The sequence below is a fragment of the Oncorhynchus gorbuscha genome, linkage group LG02 (assembly GCF_021184085.1).
Source record: "Oncorhynchus gorbuscha isolate QuinsamMale2020 ecotype Even-year linkage group LG02, OgorEven_v1.0, whole genome shotgun sequence".
Lineage (NCBI taxonomy): Eukaryota > Metazoa > Chordata > Actinopteri > Salmoniformes > Salmonidae > Oncorhynchus > Oncorhynchus gorbuscha.
Genome location: NC_060174.1, coordinates 16,301,472 through 16,323,195, shown reverse-complemented (window position 1 = coordinate 16,323,195; position 21,724 = coordinate 16,301,472). Strand labels below are relative to the sequence as shown.

The 21,724-nt window shown below is 43.4% G+C and overlaps 2 protein-coding genes across 4 annotated transcripts; one reads left to right on the top strand and one right to left on the bottom strand.

The window, feature by feature from the left end:
- Positions 1-1,975: 1,975 nt before the first annotated feature.
- LOC123997871 (receptor expression-enhancing protein 6-like) lies at positions 1,976-14,406 on the bottom strand. Of its 3 annotated transcripts, XM_046302517.1 has the most exons (7): positions 14,107-14,405; positions 11,925-12,018; positions 11,236-11,374; positions 10,056-10,224; positions 4,675-4,754; positions 3,331-3,374; positions 1,976-2,867 (listed from the first exon to the last, which is right to left on the bottom strand). In XM_046302517.1, the coding sequence occupies exons 1-6, from the start codon at positions 14,237-14,239 to the stop codon at positions 3,333-3,335; spliced, it is 657 nt and encodes a 218-aa protein (XP_046158473.1). In that variant the 5' UTR covers positions 14,240-14,405; the 3' UTR covers positions 1,976-2,867; positions 3,331-3,332. The 3 variants fall into 3 exon arrangements, with proteins under 3 accessions (XP_046158473.1, XP_046158481.1, XP_046158491.1); XM_046302525.1 differs by lacking the exon at positions 3,331-3,374 and having other exon boundaries at positions 14,107-14,406; XM_046302535.1 differs by lacking the exons at positions 3,331-3,374; positions 4,675-4,754 and having other exon boundaries at positions 14,107-14,406.
- Positions 14,407-15,464: 1,058 nt separating this feature from the next.
- On the top strand, positions 15,465-20,956 carry zgc:113223 (uncharacterized protein LOC541424 homolog). Its single transcript, XM_046292889.1, is given in 9 exon segments — positions 15,465-15,637; positions 15,982-16,039; positions 16,372-16,496; positions 16,717-16,791; positions 16,964-17,059; positions 17,654-17,782; positions 18,291-18,419; positions 18,421-18,453; positions 20,618-20,956. Coding segments are annotated over 9 exon segments (870 nt in total). The 5' UTR covers positions 15,465-15,568; the 3' UTR covers positions 20,774-20,956.
- The last annotated feature ends 768 nt before the right edge of the window (positions 20,957-21,724 follow it).

Genomic DNA, 21,724 nt, shown 5'->3' with positions numbered 1-21,724 from the left:
TGCTCCCCAAGCCCTGAGGTTAGGTGCTCCCCCAGCCCTGGGGTTAGGTGCTCCCCCAGCCCTGGGGTTAGGTGCTCCCCCAGCCCTGAGGTTAGGTGCTCCCCCACCCCTGAGGTTAGGTGCTCCCCAAGCCCTGAGTTAAGGTGCTCCCCCTGCCCTGAGGTTAGGTGCTCCCCGAGCCCTGAGGTTAGGTTCTCCCCCACCCCTGAGATAAGGTGCTCCACCAGCCCTGAGGTTAGGTGCTCCCCAAGCCCTGAGGTTAGGTGCTCCCCAAGCCCTGAGGTTATAGCTCCCTCAGCCCTGAAGTAAGGTGCTCCCCAAGCCCTGAGGTTAGGTGCTCCCCAATCCCTGAGGTTATAGCTCCCTCAGCCCTGAGGTAAGGTGCTCCCCAAGCCCCGAGGTAAGGTGCTCCCCAGCCCTGAAGTAAGGTGCTCCCCAAGCCCTGAGGTTATAGCTCCTTCAGCCCTGAGGTAAGGTGCTCCCCAAGCCCTGAGGTAAGGTGCTCCCCAGCCCTGAGGTTATAGCTCCCTCATCCCTGAGGTTAGGTGCTCCCCAGCCCTGAGGTAAGGTGCTCCCCAGCCCCGAGGTAAGGTGCTCCCCAGCCCTGAGGTAAGGTGCTCCCCAAGCCCTGAGATAAGGTGCTCCCCAAGCCCTGAGGTAAGGTGCTCCCCAAGCCCCGAGGTAAGGTGCTCCGCAAGCCCTGAGGTTATAGCTCGTTCAGCCCTGAGGTAAGGTGCTCCCCAAGCCCTGAGGTAAGGTGCTCTCCCAGCCCTGAGGTGTGATGCCTCAAAGACTGGTTCAAGGGCTCTCCCTTTGACCTTGGCCACGCTGATCCCCAACTGCTCTCCAGCTGTCCTCAGTTCCTCCCTCTGCTGCACGAGTTCACCTCTGACCTCTTGAAGCCGCTTGTTCATCTCCAAGTACCTGCAGCTCTGAAGATACTTTGTCTCCACTTCATTGTCTGATGACCCCCTCTTGGCATCTGTGGAAGGGGGAAATCCAGTTTAGTTCAATAGGTTTCCTAAAACACAGGCCACCAAATCGAGTAGACAATTTGCTGAAAGCTCAACATTAGATGCTCTCCCTCATAACATTACATGTGAAATAAAGTGAAGGGTGTCTGCTTGAATTCACTTAGTAATAGTGTCATCTATTTGACAGATGTACAGTAGCTAGGTGCATACCTTGGATGGCATCCTCCAAGACGCTGAAGACTGGATCTTTCGGAAAGGCTCTGATGTCCATCAAGAATGGGATCCACAGTGGGCGGATCTGGTCGACTATGAAGCACCACTTACTTCTTATTTTAGCACCCATGCTGATATTCATTCTGCAGAACCAAAATGCGGATTATCTGGAATAATGGCACCGTGGAGAAGTATGTCTTAATTAAGATAGCCAGCTAATTTATATATCCAATTATCTATTATAGCTAAGAGTCCTATCTTGCTACTGGTGTCTGTCTACACATGTCAAATGTCCTAAGTTAGACAGTCATGGTTTTACGGGGTCTCCTAAACTTGCCACTTCTCTGTTGGTAGCTAGTTGAAGACTTTCTACGGTGCAATTTTACCAAGCTGTCTTACAAACGTTTAAAACTGTGCATACAACATAACTTAAACAATATCAATATGCAACAAAAAAAATGATTATTGTGCGCATGCATGGACCTGAAGTTGAGACGTCATTTGTGTGAGACAGACACGTCATTACGCACATATTTGTTATATTCTTTGATAACCTTGTTCATGATGTTTTTAATGTTATGTTTTTTATATCTGTTGAATAATACATCAAATTGTATGCTTTTATTGCCAACACGCAATTTATAAGCCGTTTTTCATCCCTGTTGAGACAATGATGATGACAACCAATAGAGGGTACTCTCCTCTAAAATGCTTTGTCTCCATTGCTCCCTGCCAAAGAATCTGTGATCATCTTGATAAGCAACATGTCCAGTAAAAAACACACTAAATAAGAGGACACTTTTATTCATACACAATTGGTAAAAATGTATGTGCTTTTGAGAGTACAACATCTGTACATGTAAAATAATAATAATAGTAATAATAATGGAATGTTATTGAAATATCTTATTGCATTGCTAACTCACAACTACAATAAGAAGCACTTACTCAGTTTCTCATTCCATTTCATTTATTGGTTAAATAAATAGTAGCAGTATTTACCATTGGAAAATTATCTCACCAGGATTCCAAGACCCACTGCATTCAAATCTAATTTACAGTATTGGTATGTGGCGATTTCATTTTAATACAGCCTAGATCTGACTATAATACAATTTTTCAAGACAAAAAGAGAAAAAAACATGTTCAAATAAAAAAAAAGAAACAAAAGACAATGATGAATAAATATTTCATTCAGCACAATGAAGTATGTGAAAACAAAAACAAAGAGGTCTAAGACTAAAACACTGTGCCTATTGTTGAAGCATTGAGCCCACACACTCCCTTATCGGAAGACAAGGACATTGACTGTAAAGCAAAGACATATCAGACAAATTCAGTTACTCTAATCAGGTGATGAGAAGGTCAAAATATCAGACATTGCATAGCATTCAACTGACCAGACACACGACCACGCGGCTATGAAGTGATTTTCAGCTGCAGTGGTTTTGGTCGATATGAAGCTTGGCTATGTGTTTTTCCTGTCCCATTATCTGTCTGTGTAATTGTATCCCATCTCTGTCAGATTTGTTTCATCGTTTTCCCACCATAGGGCATCAAGTATAAGTGGTTCAGCAGTTTGCAAGTCAACATGGAAACCAAAGTCCTTCCGGTGAATCTGGCATGGTTTGGTTTGCTGTCTTCAGTACCATCACTGAGACGATGCCTCTACCTGTGGATCTGTAAATATAATGAAAGACACTTGCTCACAGTTCACTCAAAGTTGCTCATTGTTCTCTCAAAGTTGCTCATAGTTCACTCAAAGTTGCTCATTGTTCACTCAAAGTTGCTCATAGTTCACAAAATCTAATTTTGTAAAAAATACTTTCAAATCCCAAAGGTAGTCTTATGTTGAAAGTAGACCATGTCTATATCTCTATTATTGATTTGCGATTGAGGCATAGCTGGGTCTACACAATGATGTCATGGAACATGAACTCATATCGACATGAGACAACTTTGGAAGTCTGAAAACATCTGACAAACTTTTGGAGTGAACGATGCTTTTAAGAGGTTAGGTATTTTGCTTAATGCAATTAGTAATCTATCTATGCCACCAGATCCAGCCACTGCCCTTGTGGTTGACCAGGTGAATACAGGTGAGTACTCCTGTGTACACACAGTATCACTGCGTGTCACTTACCATTAGTCTACTTTGGGTTCAGTGTAGGTCAACTCATGAATCATCTTATGAACAGACATGGAATAGGACCAAACAAGACAATGAGGAGGAATTACTTTCAAACGAGCTTCACAACCATGTTATGAAAGGGAAACATACGTTTAGCATCCTTGAAATATAGGCTAATTGGCTGATAGTCGACTACCTCTTCTCACAGCTCAGGTAATGACTGTTGTAGTGGTTCTAGATAAGACCCTGAGGAGGGAAGCCTGGGAGAAGCTTTAGTCCCGGCATGTGTTCTTCTCACAAGCGGGATTTGCTGATTTATGTCCTTGTTTTCTTTCTTCATAAAACAGCCCTCAAGTCCAGACCTCACCATGTGGTTGCTGTGATAAAGTCTCTGACCAACCATATTTGAAAGTTTATTTTGTGTTAAGGCTGCACTTCCTACTACATTTCCTTCACAAGGCACTCACAAAACTGAATGTACAATAGACCCACATTCAAGCTTGCAGAAAGAGAAAAATAGCTTTGCTACTCATGGCAGCATTATCAGTATCCATTGTCCACAGAGGAGAGGGATTGGTTTGTTAGCACCCCCATTAACTTCAGCCTGACTCTACAGAGGAATCGCTCAGGACACACCAACAACATTTACCAGCCGAAGGGGAGAAAATAGTGGTCCACCGTGTGACTGGGGGGCTGGACACTTGCACCATACAATGACAAGCACTTTCAATTGTGTTTTGACTTTCAATCCCACTGAGTGTTTTCATCTTCTGTTGTTGATTTTCTATTGTTGATTTTCTATGGCTATGTTCATTAAGGGACTGACAAGCGACTAGAATGAAGGAGTGGTTTGCATAAGGTTACAACAAAATGACAAAAATCATGAAAAGGGGGCTTGCCAAGAAAGACTTATTAAAGGACTAAGGGCCTATTCTCATTGAAGAGACTTGGAGTGGAGATATCGGGATGATTTTTCAATTTACATAATATGTAGATAAGTTTATCAATTCACATTATGGGAGTGTCATAAGACAAGAAAGGGAACTATTGTTCAAGATGAGATCAGTCACCTGTACACTCATTCTGAACAATGGAGTAAAGTGAGCTAATAATAAATGAATCTCTTGTTGAGTGCTGCAACTCCTTTCTGCCACAAATTCGTCCTTTTGGAAGTTTTTGTTTGGTAAGCCCTTTTCATGATCTAAGGGAAACAACTCGCAGACACAGCTAACGTGCAAGTTAACTAATGGTGGGACTATGTTAGCTGAGCTGGAGGGTTGTTAGGGAGTAACTATGGACCAAGGAAATAAAGTAATAAGGAGTTTTTTATGAAAATAAACTGTTTGTTTTACATACAGGTGAATCTGATGTGCTGGGTAAGCCTTTTGTCTCTGATGCTTGTTGTATGGTCTTGTTTTTCACCAGTGTTTGAAGGACTGAGGCCAGACAGGAAAGAGAGAAAGAGACATGCAAACAAAGAGACAAAATACAAAAATTGCAAAAGTAATTGGAAAAACTGTATACAAATAATCAAGGCTGAAACACACACACATATGCACACGCATGCACACACAACAGAATAGCTCTGTTTTTACTGAAAATTGAACGGATCTAAATATTTAGGCTAATTAGATTGTTCCGTATACTTTCCATTATTCTTAAAGCAAGTATGCATTCTTTCAACAGGTTGCCTCTTTCAACAGATCTATTTATATCAGCTGACCTGGTTCCTGCCATCCTTTCGTCTACCTGCCGTAAGCTGCCTATGACCTCAGCCGACAATGTTAATCCCTGCTAGACCATTTGCCAGTTTATGAACTCCATCACTGGTGTGACCTCATACAGTAGTCTACAGCACATTGATCCTATCCTCATTGTTTACACGCAGGTGTCTAATAGGATTTATACTGTGAAATACCAAGTAATTTAGGGACAGCCCTCTGGTGGCAGCCCTCGGCACCAGGCTTCCTGTGCGTGTCCAGAGCCCAGTACTCCCTGTTTCTCCTCCCCGCACTCGCCCTGAGGTGTGTGTCCTCTGCCCAGTATCACCAGTGCTGGCACCATGCACCAGGCATACAGTGCGCCTCGTCTGTCCAGCGCTGCCAGAGCCTTCTTCCTGCCCAGCGCTGCCAGAGTCTCCCGTCTGCCCGGAGCCGCCAGAGTCTCCCGTCTGCCCGGAGCCGCCAGAGTCTCCCGTCTGCCCGGAGCCGCCAGAGTCTCCCGCCTGCCCGGAGCCGCCAGAGTCTCCCGTCTGCCCGGAGCCGCCAGAGTCTCCTGTCTACCCAGAGCCGCCAGAGTCTCCCGCCTGCCCGGAGCCGCCAGAGTCTCCCATCTGCCCAGAACCGCCAGAGCTGCCAGTCTGCAAGAAGCCGCCAGAGCCGCCAGTCTGCAAGGAGCCTCCAGTCTGCAAGGAGCCGCCAGAGCCGCCAGTATGCAAGGAGCCTCCAGTCTGCAAGGAGCCGCCAGAGCCGCCAGGATCGGCCAGAGCCGCCATTCAGCCAGGATTGGCCAGAGCCGCCATTCAGCCAGGATCGGCCAGAGCCGCCAGTCAGCCAGGGTCAGCCAGGAGCGGCCAGAGCCGCCAGTCAGCCAGGATCTGCCAGAGTCGTCAGCTAGTCCGGAGCTTCCCCTCAGTCCGGAGCTGCCCCTCAGTCCAGAGCTACCCCTCAGTCCTGAGCTGCCCCTCAGTCCAGTGGGGCCATTTAGTAGGGTTGCCAATACTAGGTCAGCGGCGAGGGTCGCCATTCCTAGGATGCCACAAAAGCGGACAAAGACTACGTCCCACACCAGAGCCCTCACCATGGACAGACGCCCACCCAGACCCTCCCCTATGGATTTAGGTTGGGGGGGGGGTACTGTCACGCCCTGGCCTTAGTTATCTTTGTTTGCTTTATTATTTTGGTTAGGCCAGGGTGTGACATGGGTGATGTATGGTTTTTGTCTCATCTAGGTGTTTGTCTTGTCTAGTGGTTTTGTAAGTTTATGGGGCTGTTTCCTTTCTAGGTAATTGTATGTCTATGGTTGCCTAGATTGGTTCTCAATTAGAGGCAGCTGTCTATCGTTGTCTCTGATTGGGAACCATATTTAGGCAGCCATATTCTTTGGGTATTTTGTGGGTGATTGTTTCCTGTGTCAGTGTTTGTGCCACATGGGACTGTTTCGTTGCCAGTTCACTTTATTATTTTGTATTTGTGTTCATGTTTAGTTTTTCTTATTAAAAACCATGAACACCTACCACGCTGCGTATTGGTCCGATCCTTGTTTCACCTCTTCAGAGGAAGAGGAGGAAATCTGCCTTGACAGCTACATTCTCCAAACATGCATAATTGAAACAATGGAGGCTCCTCAGATAAGGAAGGAGAGGACCATCCTCCTCAGTGAATTTCAGAAGAAAAGAAAAATAGTGAAACATTCAAAAAGTTATCCTTTTTAGATAAAACTATACTAAATATATTCACGTCACCAAATAATTTATTAAAAAACACTGTTTTGCCATGAAGGTCTACAGAAGCAATAGCAGCACTCTGTAGGGTAGCACCATGGTGTAGCTGGAGGATAGCTAGCTTCTGTCCTCCTCTGGGAACATTGACTTCAATACAAAACCCAGGAGGTTCATGGTTTTCACCCACTTCCACAGACTTACACAGTAAAACACTTCCGGAGGACTTCCTTCAGAGCTCTTGCAGCATGAACTGGCATATTGTCCACCCAATCAATGCATCAGAGAATTAATATAGTACTGAAAGCATAAACTACAGCTAACTAGCACTGCAGTGCATAAAATATGACGAGTAGTTGACTCACAGAGATAGAAAGACAATAGTTTTAACAGTTTTGAACAAATTAACGTCTTCCTAAATTAAGGAGAAGCGGAAGAGAGAGAGCGCTAGCTACAGTATATTTGGTTTTATGTTTTTTAACTTTCACTTAGCTAGAAAATGCAGCTAGCTAGTTTAGTCTTTTCAAACACCTGGCTCAAACAGAGAGGGATGCTATGTTAGCTAGCTGGCTATGGCTATCCAACACTGGAACTCTTCCAAGTCAAGCTAAGTGTTTGGTTTTATTAATTTATTGTCATCGGGCCCGCCGGTGTAACTGCTAAACTGTTTTCTGACTGTACACCGTACTGCGTGATTGTAGCGGGTTTACTAACGCGTTAGTTCTAGTAGTTCTAGTTGACAATGAAGTGACAACTATGTAGGCTGTGTGTAGGGGTTTTTCACCTGGCTTTTAGAAGTTTTTGCAAATTTGTAATAAATGAAAAACAGAAATACTTTATTTTCAAAAGTATTCAGACCCTTTGCTATTCAGACTCGAAATTGAGTTCAGGTACATCCTGTTTCCGTAGATCATCCTTGAGATGTTTCTACAACTTGATTTTAGTCCCCCTGTGGTAAATTCAATTGATTGGACATGATTTGGAAAGGCATACACCTGTCTATATAAGGCCCCACAGTTGACAATGCATGTCAGCGCAAAAACCAAGCCATGAGGTCAAAGGAATTGTCCATAGAGCTCAGAGACAAGATTGTGTCGCGTAACAGATCTGAGGAAGGGTACCAAAACATTGTTACGGCATTGAAGGTCCCCAAGGACACCGTCAAATCAAATCACATTTAATTTGTCACATGCGCTGAATACAACAGGTGTAGTAGACCTTACAGTGAAACGCTTACTTACAAGCCCTTAACCAACAATGCCGTTTTAAGAAAAAAAAGTTTTGAGTAAAAAAATATAAATAAAAATAACAAATAATTAAAGATCAGCAGTAAAATAACAGTAGCGAGGCTATACACAGGGGGTACCGGTACAGAGTCAATGTGCGGAGGCACCGGTTAGTCGAGGTAATTGAGGTAATATGTACATGTAGGTGGAGTTAAAGTGACTATGCATAGATAATAACCAGAGAGCAGCATCAGCGTAATGGGTGGGCAATGCAAATAGTCTATGTAGCCATTTGATTAGCTGTTCAGGAGTCTTATGGCTTGGGTGAAGAAGCTTTTAAGAAGCCTTTTGGACCTAGACTTGGCGCTCCAGTACCGCTTGCTGTGCGGTAGCAGCGAGAACAGTCTATGACCAGGGTGGCGAGAGTCTTTGACAATTTTTAGGACCTTCCTCTGACACCGCCTGGTACAGAGGTCCTGGATGGCAGGAAGCTTAGCCCCAGTGATGTACTGGGCCGTACGTACTACCCTCTGTAGTGACTTGCGGTCAGAGGCCAAGCAGTTGCCATACCAGGCTGTGATGCAACCAGTCAGGATGCTCTCGATGGTGTAACTGTAGAACTGTTTGAGGATCTGAGGACCCATGCCAAATCTTTTCTGTCTCCTGAGGGGGAATAGGCTTTGTCGTGCCCTCTTCAAGACTGTCTTGGTGTGTTTGGACCACGATAGTTTGTTTGTGATGTGGACACCAAAGAACTTGAAGCTCTCAACCTGCTCTACTACAGCCACGTTGATGAGAAAGGGGGCGTGCTCAGTCCTCCTTTTCCTGTAGTCCACAATCATCTCCTTTGTCTTAATCATGTTGAGAGAGAGGTTGTTATCCTGGCACCACACGGCCAGGTCTCTGACCTCCTCCCTATAGGCTGTCTCATCATTGTCGGTGATCAGGCCTACCACTGTTGTGTCGTCGGCAATCTTAATGATGGTGTTGGAGCTGTGTCTGGCCATGCAGTCATACGTGAACAGGGAGTACAGGAGGGGACTGAGCACGCACCGCTGAAGGGCCCCCGTGTTGAGGATCAGTGTGGCAGATGTGAGTGCTACGGGTTGGTAGTCATTTAGGCAGGCTACCTTAGCGTTCTTGGGCACAAGGACTATGGTGGTCTGCTTGAAACATGTTGGTATTACAGACACAGTCAGGAACAGGTTGAATATGTCAGTAAAGACACTGGCCAGTTGGTCAGCGCATGCTCAGAGTGCACGTCCTAGTAATCCATCTGGCCCTGCGGCCTTGTGAATGTTGATCTGTTTAAAGGTTTTACTCACATCGGCTACGGAAAGCATGATAACACAGTCATCCGGAACAGCTGATGCTCTCATGCATGCTTCAGTGTTGCTTGTCTCGAAGCAAGCATAGAAGTAAAATAGCTGGTAGGCTCGTATCACTTGGCAGCTCGCGCTGTGATTCCCTTTGCAGTCTGTAATAGTTTGCAACCCTGCCACATCCGACGGGTGTTGGAGACGGTGTAGTACTATTCAATGGCCTCCATCATTCTTAAATGGAAGAAGTTTGGAACCACCAAGACTCTTCCTAGAGCTGGCCGCCCGGCCAAACTGAGCAATCGAGAGAGAAGGGCCTTGGTCATTGAGGTGACCAAGAACCTGATAGTCACTCTAACAGAGCTCCAGAGTTACTCCATGGAGATGGGGGAACCTTCCAGAAGGACAACCATCTCTGCAGAACTCCACCAATCAGGCCTTTATGGCCAGATGCAAGCCACTCCTCCGTAAAAGGCACATGACAGCCCGCTTGGAGTTTGCCAAAAGGCTCCTATAGACTCTCAGAAGAATGGGAGACACTCCCCAAGTACAGGTGTGCCAAGCTTGTAGCGTCATAACCAAGAAGGCTCAAAGCTGTAATCACTGCCAAAGGTGCTTCAACAAAGTACTAAATTAGTTTGAAACCCCTGCCCTAGGGAGGTTGAAAATAAGCTAATACTTCAACAGAGTGAACTATCACTTTGAGATGTACATTAAATGTAATGGGGCTTGGAGCTAGCAGTTTCTCTGTACCTTCTCTGGTGACGGACTCGGCTGCGTTCATGGCTTTCCCGCTGAGGTCATTGACCATGCTGTCCACAGTGGCCTCATGCTTGAGGAAGAAGGGTCGCACCACCCGGTTGTAAAGGATCTGAGAGCCGTTCCATGCAACGGGGGCCATGCACCACAACAAGAACAAGCACTGGGAAAGAGGGAGGGAAAAAACAGGAACATGTTGACACGTTGAAGGGCAGCACATACTAAAGGAACAACATAAGCAAAGCATGACTCCTCCATGAGCATAATAAACCATGAATGCATGTGTTTGACGACAGGTATTTCACAGCATACCCAGAATTTATTGACAGGAATGTATGAACTGTATGTATAACTAGCTCATAATAGCTTGTCAATTGTTTATTAATGTGTTATATACCATATTCCATAGCCTATAGTGATTTTGAATTAGAGTGTAATTGTAAGGTCAGTAGTTGGTCACATTTTTTTAAACCTTTATTTAACTAGGCAAGTCAGTTAAGAACAAATTCTTATTTTCAATGACGGCCTAGGAACAGTGGGTTAACTGCCTGTTCAGGGGCAGAACGGGGATATGAACTTGCAACCTTTCGGTTACTAGTCCAACGCTCTAACCACTAGGCTACCCTGCCGGATCTGAGGACCCATGCCAAATCTTTTCTGTCTCCTGAGGGGGAATAGGCTTTGTCGTGCCCTCTTTAAGACTGTCTTGGTGTGTTTGGACCATGATAGTTTGTTGGTGTTGTGGACACCAAAGAACTTGAACCTCTCAACCTGCTCTACTCCAGCCACGTTGATGAGAATGGGGGCGTGCTCGGTCCTCCTTTTCCTGTAGTCCACAATCATCTCCTTTGTCTTAATCATGTTGAGAGAGAGGTTGTTATCCTGGCACCACACGGCTGTCTCATCGTTGTCGGTGATCAGGCTTACCACTGTTGTGTCGTCGGCAATCTTAATGATGGTGTTGGAGCTGTGTCTGGCCATGCAGTCATAAGTGAACAGGGAGTACAGGAGGGGACTGAGCATGCACCGCTGAAGGGCCCCCGTGTTGAGGATCAGTGTGGCAGATGTGAGTGTATTGATGAGTGAGTTGAGTGAGTTGAATCAGTTTTGGCTTAGAACATAAAGCACACAGATAGTGTCTTTCTGTGTGAAACACATCTAATGCTCTCCTTACCTTGAAAGCATAGTAGAAAGGAAACCAATAAAGGAAGATGTCGGAGAAGAATTCCCCCACACTGAAGATTCCGTAGACCACCCAATAAGTCAGCCATTTTGTGTCATCATCTTTGTTTTTACCCTCGAGGGCTTTGATTCTACATAGAAGAGTGGACAAAGTAACCAACATTACATAAACCTACTTGAGGCAAGGTACTACATAACATAAAATGGCAATACATACACAGTCTGGCTAATAAATAATACTATCAGGTCTCTACGATCAGGAATCTGTCATGGGCCCAGATTCACAAAAACTTCTTAAGAAGACATTTCTTCTTAACTGCCATTTTTTCTTTAACTATAGACTTAAGTAGAAAGTTAAGTAAAGTTGTTATTTCTCCAAAGGGTTCTTGTAAATTTCTTACGCAATTTCTCATGTTTCTCCTTAAGCAAAAAGTTAAGAAGAAATTAGAGTCTTGAAAATACATTTATTGGAAATGTTCTTAATTCCAAGATTGCTGAACCCTTGTCTTAAACTCAGGGCATTGAGAGAAAAAGCTCATGAAAGCAATTGAACATGTTCCTTTGTAATCAGGTATTTGCTGGAGTGTACATTAGAAGTAGATATACAGTACATAAAGATATACAGTTTTAAGTTAATGCTAAATACATGTAACTTTAAACCTAGTTTGCTACTGTACTTACGAATAATATGCAGGATACACAAAACCAATCATGTTACAGAGGAGGGAGGCGCCATAGCCGTATACCAAATACAGTCCTGTCAGAGACACTGCACCTGTCAATAACAGAAAGGACACGACGAGAGGTCAGACTTTATACTGCACAAATATCTTAATCAAGCATTGCACTGCTACTTCATGAGAATGTAAGTAGTCTTACGGAAATTAGGAAAAGAGTCTCAAACGCTGTTATTGACTTAGGTAAATGATTTACAGAACGGTAGAATGCCATGCAAAATGCATAACTGTCTTCATAATTATTGATGAGCGAGAGAGAGAGCGAGAGAGAGAGAGAGAGAGAGACCAAGCCATGAGGTTGAAGGAATTGTCTCTAAAGCTTTGAGACAGGATTGTGTCGAGGCACAGATCTGGGGAAGGGTACCAAAACATTTCTGCAGCATTGAAGGTCCCCAACAACAAAAGTGTCCTGCATCATTCTTAAATGGAAGAAGTTTGGAACCACCATGACTCTTCCTAGTGTTGTCCGCTTGGCCAAACTGAGCAACCAGGGTAGAAGGGAGGGGAGGTGACCAAGAACCCAATGGTCACTGACAGAGCACCATAGTTCCTCTGTGGAGCTCTGTGGAGATAGGAGAACCTTCCAGAAGGATAACCATAACTCTCAAACCATGAGAAACAAGATCCTCTGGTCTGATGAAACCAAGACTGAACTCTTTGGCCTGAATCCCAAGCGTCACGTCTGGAGGAAACCAGGCACCGCTCATCACATGGCCCATACTATCCCTACGGTGAAGCATGGTGGTTGCAGCATCATGCTGTGGAGATGTTTTTTTAGTGGGGGATTGGGAGACTAGTCAGGATCGAGGGAAAGATGGCCAAAGCAAAGTACAGAGAGATCCTTGATGAAAACCAGCTTCAGATTGCTCATGACCTCAGACTGTGGTTGCAAGTTCACCTCCCAACGGGACAATGACCCTAAGCACTCAGCCAAGACAAAGCAGGAGTAGCTTCGAGACAAGTCTCTGAATGTCCTTGAGTGGCCGAGCCAGAGCCCGGGCTTGAACCTGATTGACGATCTCTGGAGTGACCTGAAAATACTTTACGTTTTTTATTTTTAATACATTTGTTAAAATTTCTAAAAGCCAAACGTAACATATCATACTCAATGGAGTGTCTCTATGGAGTATGGTGGTGCTGTCCAGGGCTAATACCAACATGTAACATGGATCAGTATCAGTGGAGGCTGGTGGGAGGAGCTATAGGAGGACCGGCTCAATGGCTGGAATGGTATCAAACACATCAAAGACGTGAAAAACACATTATACTCCGTTCCATCAATTCCATTCCAGCCATTACAATGAGCCCATCCTCCTATAGCTCCTCCTCTCCTCCAGACTCCAGTGATCAGTACCACCCACTGGCATGAATACACCTGTCCCATGCCTTGCCTTGTCCTCTGGAGGCTGACAATGATGCATTAGACATAACTACAAAGATATTTTTTAAATTTAACTAGGCAAGTCAGTTAAGAATAAATTATTATTTACAATGACGACCTACCCTGTCCAAAACCTAACCCAGACGAGGCTGGGCCAATTGTGCACCGCCCTATGGGACTCCCAATCACGGCCGGTTATGATACAGCCTGGAATCGAACCAGGGTCTGTAGTGACCCCTCTAGCACTGAGCCCATACATGGCATGGCATGGTATGGTATGGTATTGACACTGTGGTTGGATTTCTGACAGTGAAATCTTTGAATGAAGTTGCGTTGTTTTTGTTTACATAGTACAGCAGTAGCATTTTATATTATAATAATGCACCATTAAAATATTCCTATTCCCAAACATAAAAACATATAATTAAGTAGTTCGATTTATTTCAAGTTACATTGATAGAGTTTCCCCTGATGAGAGTGTGTAAATTGGTCAATACCAAACTGTTTGCGACAGGCTAATTTACTTATAGGTCTACCATTTGGCTGGCTGTAGTTCGTGTTCACAGCCAGGATTAACCGAAACCTGTTGTGTATTCAACGAACATAGGTTTACAATGCATTATTGCCTTCACAGGTTGCCATCATAGACATAATTAGACATCATATTTCGATTTAGGTATCCAGTTATCATCTTTTCATGCACATAAAATGTGTCATCATAATAGGCTACACAGAAATGACATACCTCCGGCAAAACATTTTTTCTTGATCCCCGTTTTCTCCTCCAGTTTCCCAAGGAAATCTGTCACTATGTTTTTCTCATTTAGAAATGTATCTGCGCGAACTCGAAGTTTGTCAAGTAGTTCTGAGATTCCCATGGTGAACTATTACACGTTTCGGAGTTTCTTAAGGGTAAATTATAATATTAAACATGTAAATAATATAATTTTAAAAAATCCCTGTGGAGATCTAAGTACCGTGCAGTTCAAATCCGCTGACGGGACATGTTTCGGCTCCTCAATCCGCTTTGCTGGAGAATCCCTGGGTGCGTCATTTTGCGGTGGAGAGGGAATCGTCAATGATCACGTCTGGCTAAAAGGAATAGGCTACAGGTTATAATTCTCTGAAGTTGTACAGTGCCAAATTCCAACAGGTGTATCCGCTACACTGTTCATTTCAGCAGGTTAACAACCTGTAATTATATGGGTATGTGCCTATAATTTGTCTCTATTTCCAACGGGAATAATATTTGTTGCTGTGTGCAATGTATTATGTTACCCAGCAGGTGTCAGTTTATGCATTCATAGTGAGCCCTCTGCTGGCTGGCCCGCCAGGACTGGAATGAAGCCCTGGCCTAGACAATGACCTCAGGTCAGTTTTGCGTTTTTACACTAATGTTGAAGTTTAGCCCTTTGGAAAGGTAAGCTGATCCTGCATATGTGCCATGGGGCAACTTCAACTTTAAAGCTAGAATCCTTAGTTCAGGGGAGTCAAACTCAATCCACGGAGGGCTCAGTGTCTGCAGTTTTTGTTTTTTCCTTTCAATTAAGATCTAGACAACCAGGTGAGGGGAGTTCAAGGGTGGAACACAGACACTGGCCCTCCATGGCGAGTTTGACACCTGTTCCTTAGTTGATACATCCATTTTTTCTTTATTATAAATGAATGCATTGATTCTTGAAGTGTATTATAAGTGCCTAAAGAGCTTAGTTCAACTGTCATACTCTATCAGAACCCTACATATTGTAATACAATTACATTCTGTACATTGTTATACTCCAATGTTGGTAAACAAAATAAATGTAAACAAACACCATATAGCCTCATAACATGGTTAAAACGATACTTTTGACATCATGGATGGTGAGTCCTGCATACGTAGGTCTCTCTTTGAATTTGACAGCGGTTACAGCTTTTGACCAAAACACAGGCGGGGTGACCGCCTTGTTATTGTTTCAATTAAAGGATTCCAGTTTTAAGTGAACTTGACCATTATAAATAATGAGGAATGTATCAGGTAGCCAAAGTTCTCTATCAGGTGTAAAGAATGTGTCTTGTAGTGTTGCAACCAGTCCCTAGACAAGCTGAGACACATCTTGAGAATATAAGCAGGAGAGGGGAAAGGGGAAGACAACTCTTTGCTGTAGTCTGGCGATTTCAAACTACCACACCCGACTTCTCAAGAACTCACATAATACACAAGGAGAATGGTGAAAGGAATTAAAAAATATATAACCATTAAATACACTTTATTCGTCTGCTGTTACATTTTTTGGGTAAGTTGGCAAAAACTATATCATTAGCAGAGACATGTCTTGTGTAGCCCGTATATATTTTCTTTTAATATTGTCAAAGGATGCTCTGCTAATCTATTGTCTCATCAGAAAGATAAGACTGCTGATAGAAGTGGATGTCCTGGGTGTATGTCGTTAACAGTCACAATTTCACAAAAAGCTTGCTGTGTTTACTTTAAAGTTCAGTGATTGACTATTCCTTGTAGCTAATGACAGCCTGCCTACACAGAATATTCCAAGTGAAAGGCTACTATGAAATACAAATGACAAGTTTGTAAATCCGACTGCATGCTATATTACAATTAGTTCAACATTGCTTTCTCCAGGTAGCAAGTGCTGTTCTTATAGCAGTAGGAATCTACGCCAAAGTTTCCAAAGAGAAAGGTCAGTCTAAATGTCATAAACACACATTTTCAATGACAAGTGCTTGTCTAGACTCAACTGACACATATAGCCTATTTAGTGCGATACATGCCACTGATGAGACTGTGTGTGTGTGTGTGTGTGTGTGTGTGTGTGTGTGTGTGTGTGTGTGTGTGTGTGTGTGTGTGTGTGTGTGTGTGTGTGTGTGTGTGTGTGTGTGTGTGTGTGTGTGTGTGTGTGTGTGTGTGTGTGTGTGTGTGTGTGTGTGTGTGTGTGTGTGTGTGTGTGTGTGTGTGTGTGTGTGTGTGTGTGTGTGTGTGTGTGTGTGTGTGTGTGTGTGTGTGTGTCCACAGATGCTGTGGACACTTTGATGACTGACCCAGCTCTCTTGCTGATCGTCATTGGCTCCCTAATGTTTATGATCACCTTTTTTGGGTGCTTCGGTGCATTGCGCAATGGAACCTGCTTACTGAAGACAGTGAGTCGCTCCTTGCTTGAGACAATAGTTTACATTATCACTGTGATGAGCTAGCCACACATAACATATTGATTTAAGTACATTGGAAAGTCATAGAGATGGTGGTGAATAGTAGACATGTAATTATCTAAACATTGTTTATCATTATAATGATTACAGAGAGTAATTAATGCAACTATCCTGGCCTACTACAAGGTTGAAATGTCCCTTCTGTTTCTAGTTTTCAGGGATATTGGTGGTAATCCTTCTCCTACAGATTACAGCTGCAGTGCTTGGATTCCTGTTCACTGACAAGGTAATGTGAGAACCTTGAAAGTCAGTTTTATGCTGAGAATTGCATCCCCTTTATAGCCAAGCAGGATGCAATTCTCAGCATGCCACATTTAGAATACAAGTTAACACCATCAATCAAATTATGTTGTATTAGATACTTTTGACTCATGAGATGCTTTCTGATGTTCTTTCAGGTTTTGGAGAGGACTGAGAAGTTAATGAGAAAGGCAATTGTTAGCTATCGGGAGGATTTGGACTTGGAAAATGTTATTGACTTTGTTCAAAAAAAGGTGAATTACACTGATAATCACAGTCAAAGTGGTTCCGATGGTTCAGTTGGACGAAGCATGGTACCGGCCCTAAAGTAGAATTACTAGAATTGAGGGTTTTATTTCTTTATAGATCACATATACCAAGTATTTCTGTATTGGTGTCTTTGTGTAACTGCTGTAGAGTCAGGCGCAGGACAGCAGATATGAGGAATCAAACTTACATTCAAAAAATGAATGCATACAAAGTAACAGAATACACGCACACCATCTCAGACCCAAATACAAATAAACAATCACTCACAAAAACCATGGGGGGAGCAGAGGGTTAAATAATGAACAGGTGATTGTGGGATTGAAAACAGGTGTGTGAACAAAGACAAAACAAATGGAAAATTAAAAGTGGATCGGCGGTAGCTAGAAAGCAGGTGACGTCGACCGCCGAACGCCACCAGAACAAGGAGAGGGACCGACTTCGGCGGAAGTCGTGACACTGGATAAAATAATCTGATCAATTAAAATATTATTACTATATTATCTATTTAAGTACAGCACTGTTCACTTTGCTGTACAAGGGTTTATTGATACTAATGCACTTGTCGGTTCTGATTGCAGTTCCAGTGCTGTGGTGTTCACACCTATGAGGACTGGTCCGATAACGTCTACTTCCACTGCTCTGCGGAAAACCCCAGTCTGGAAGCCTGTGGAGTGCCTTTCTCTTGCTGCCTACGACTGCACAATGAGGTCAGACAAACAAATAACCTCAAAACAACACATTCATAATTCATAAAATATTTCCTTCACTCAGCTTTATTAAAACACTACAGTATATAAATGACCTCTGGGAACAACCTTTGCTATGATTAGGACATGAGAAGAAGTAGACCACAACACTATGCACTGCATACCGACGGAACAATGGACAGCAGGCTGCTGACTCGACTGAAATACTTCCTGTGTTAGCAGAATCCATGCAAGAGCAATGAAACACAACCTACTATCCTAGAATAGAATGATGCAACTGCAGTGAAGCAACTCAATCTAAACCTCAGGGGAGAACAATTGAATCAAGTTTATACACTATAGTCAATCAGTTTGCCTGGTGTCAGAAGATTCAGGTGTTTTATAGCAGTGCCGCAACAAAAGCCTGCACACCCAGTAGCTCTCCAGGAGGAGCGTTGGCCATTCCTGGACTTCAGTGTCTGTCCCAAAACTCATGCTTACTAATGTTATATCCACTGTATTCTCCCAGACAGTTTTCAACACCATGTGTGGCTATGAGGTCCAGAGTATGGAGCCCAGTTCAGCAGGGAGGAGTGTGTACACCAACGGCTGCCTGGATAAGGTTCTGTGGTGGGGGAAGCAGAACCTCTTCCTAGTGGGGGGGGATTACTGTGGGTCTGCTCTGCCTAGAGGTAAGACATGGTTCAGTATTAGAAGATTGCAAACATTCGTAGATTCTGGAAAAGTACAAACCCCTTTCCAATGTAGTGCAGTTCAGCAGTTACAATTGAATTACATTTGTTACTTGCTCTGGAAATCTACCTGGCAACAAAAATCAATTTCAAATCATTAAGAATCAAATGTATGATGAACCAGTAAGAAGATGGCATGAACAAATATACAATGTATACACACTAGCGTTCAAAAGTTTGGGGTCACTTCGAAATTTCCCTGTTTTTGAAAGAAAAGCACATTTTTTGTCCATAAAATGAACATCAAATTGATCAGAAATACAGTGTAGACATTGTTAATGTTGTAAATTACTTTGTAGCTGGAAACGGCTGATTTTTTTAATGGAATATCTACATAGGCGTACAGAGGCCCATTATCAGCAACCATCACTCCTGTGTTCCAATGGCACGTTGTGTTAGCTAATCCAAGTTTAGCATTTGAAAAGGCTAATTGATCATTGGAATACCCTTTTGCAATTATGTTAGCACAGCTGAAAACTGTTGTGATTAAAGGAGCAATAAAACTGGCCTTCTTTAGACTAGTTGAGTATGTGGAGCATCAGCATTTGTAGGTTCGAATACAGGCTCAAAATGGTCAGAAACAAAGAACTTTCTTCTGAAACTCATCAGTCTATTTTTGTCTATTCCATGCAAGAAATTGCCAAGAAACTTAAGATCTCGTACAATGCTGTGTACTCCTCCCTTCACAGAACAGTGCAAACTGGCTCTTACCAGAATAGAAAGAGGAGTGGGAGGCCCCGGTGCACAACTGATCAAGACAACAAGTACATTAGAGTGTCTAGTTTGAGAAACAGACGCCTCACAAGTCCTCCCCCCACTAGAAGGCCAGCATCCTGGAGTCACCTCTTCACTGTTGACATTGAGACTGGTGTTTTGCGGGTACTGTTTAATGAAGCTGCCAGTTGAGGACTTGCTAGGTGTATGTAACAGCTTACAGACGGTAGGCAAATAAAGCAACGATGTCACCTATGGGCACAAACCCACCGTCGCTGGACCAGACAGGACTGGCAAAAACTGCTCTTCACTGACAAGTCGCGGTTTTGTCTTATCAGGGGTGATGGTCGGATTCGCGTTTATCATCGAAAGAATGAGCGTTACACTGAGGCCTGTACTCTGGAGCGGGATTGATTTGGAGGTGGAGGGTCCGTCATGGTCTGTGGCGGTGTGTCACAACATCATCTGACTGAGCTTGTTGTCATTGCAGGCAATTTCAACCCTGTGCTTTACAGGGAAGACATCCGCCTCCCTCATGTGGTACCCTTCCTGCAGGCTCATCCTGACATGACCCTCCAGCATGACAATGCCACCAGCCATACTGCTTGTTCTGTGAGGGATTTCCTGCAAGTCAGGAATGTCAGTGTTCTGCCTCTCAATCCCCATTGAGCACGTCTGGGACCTGTTTGATCGGAGGGTGAGGGCTAGGGCCATTCCCCCCAGAAATGTCCGGGAACTTGCAGGTGCCTTGGTGGAAGAGTGGGGTAACATCTCACAGCAAGAACTGGCAAATCTGGTGCAGTCCACGAGGAGATGCACTGCAGTACTTAATGCAGCTGGTGGCCACACCAGATACTGACTGTTACTTTTGATTTTGACCCCCCCCCTTTGTTCAGGGACACATTATTCCATTTCTGTTAGTCACATGTCTGTGGAACTTGTTCACTTTATGTCTCAGTTGTTGAATCTTGTTATGTTCATACAAATATGTACACATGTTAAGTTTGCTGAAAATAGACGCAGTTGACAGTGAGAGAACATTTCCTTTTTTGCTGAGTTTATATTATTAGGGAATTCTCAGCTGCAAAAAGGCCACAAAACCAGTCCAATAACATGTTTAGTCACATTTGAAGATATACTGTGCCAGTTTAGTTGATAACAAGCAGAAACACATAAAGCTACACAAGTCACAGAGAGAGAAAGAAAAATACAGTGATTTCTAAATCAACACAAAGACAGTGATTTCTAAATCAACACAAAGACAGTGATTTCTAAATCAACACAAAGACAGTGCATGGAAAAGGACTTGAGAAAATATGTGTGATTGTAGGCATGTTTGTTGTGGCCATTCTTTTTTCACCATGTACCAACTTTTTGTTTTTTTTTGCAGCTGTGTATGATTACTTTGGCATCTTGCCAGGTGTCTCGTATAAAGACGGTTCAACAGAGGACAAAACGAGATGGTGGAAAACATCCTTCCTTGACTAGAGAAAGACTAGACAGCAATGTTTGGTACCCTGCTTCCTGGGACTTCAATAAGGAATGAAAGGGCCCTCTTGGTCCATTAGAGTTGTACATGAGCAACAGCTTTGAACAGAAGTTGTGTGGACGCACTGTGAATCTATGTACTTTCATGTCAAAACGTTGTTCAAGAAAGCACTGTGTGGTCCACTGTGCACAGATGTGACCTTGATGTTTGTGTGTTATTAAAACTGTGATTCTGATCATCGCCGGGTTTTTGATTGCAAGCCAGCAAGCAAAGGCATTAACGATCAAATACATGATTTTCAACCACAGGAAAAGTCTCAGATTATTTGATCAACATAAGAAACTTTATTTTGAAACGGATGTTCTATCTTAGTTTGAATAGTTTCTCACATCAGGAAAATAATCCTGTAGCAACAGGAAATGTGAATGAAAATTACAAACTTTAGAAGCCGTTTTAATCCTTGAATACACTAGAATTTGCATTATAGTGAAGACATCAAAACTATGAAATAACACATATGGAATCATGTAGTAACCAAAAAAGTGTTAAACAAATCTAAATATATTTTAGATTTCAGATTCTTCAATGTAGCCACCCTTTGCTTTGATGACAGCTTAGCACACTCTTGACATTTTCTCAACCAGCTTCATGAGGAATGCTTTTCCAACAATCTTGAAGGAGGTCCACATATGCTGAGCAGTTGTTGGAAGCTTTTCCTTCACTCTGTGATCCAACTCATCCCAAACCATCTCAATTGGGTTGTGGTCAGGTGATTGTGGAAGCCAGGTCATCTGATGCAGCACTCCATCACTCTCCTTGGTCAAATAGCCCTTACCCATCCTGGAGGTGTGTGTTGGGCCATTGTCCTGTTGAAAAACAAATGATATTCCCACTAAGCGCAAATCAGATGGGATGGCTGCAGAATAAGTGTGCCTTGAATTCTAAATAAATCAGACAGTGTCACCAGCAAAGCATCATCACACCTGCTCCTCCATCCTTCACGGTGGG

Bases quoted from the DNA above. Each gene is read 5' to 3' on its own strand.
- LOC123997871 (XM_046302517.1), bottom strand. From the start codon at position 14,239: ATGGGAATCTCAGAACTACTTGACAAACTTCGAGTTCGCGCAGATACA. The intron at 12,019-14,106 runs GTATGTCATTTC...TGTTATTGACAG, and splicing joins GAAAAAATGTTTTGCCGGAG to GTGCAGTGTCTCTGACAGGA. The intron at 11,375-11,924 runs GTAAGTACAGTA...TCTTCTATGTAG, and splicing joins GTGTATCCTGCATATTATTC to AATCAAAGCCCTCGAGGGTA.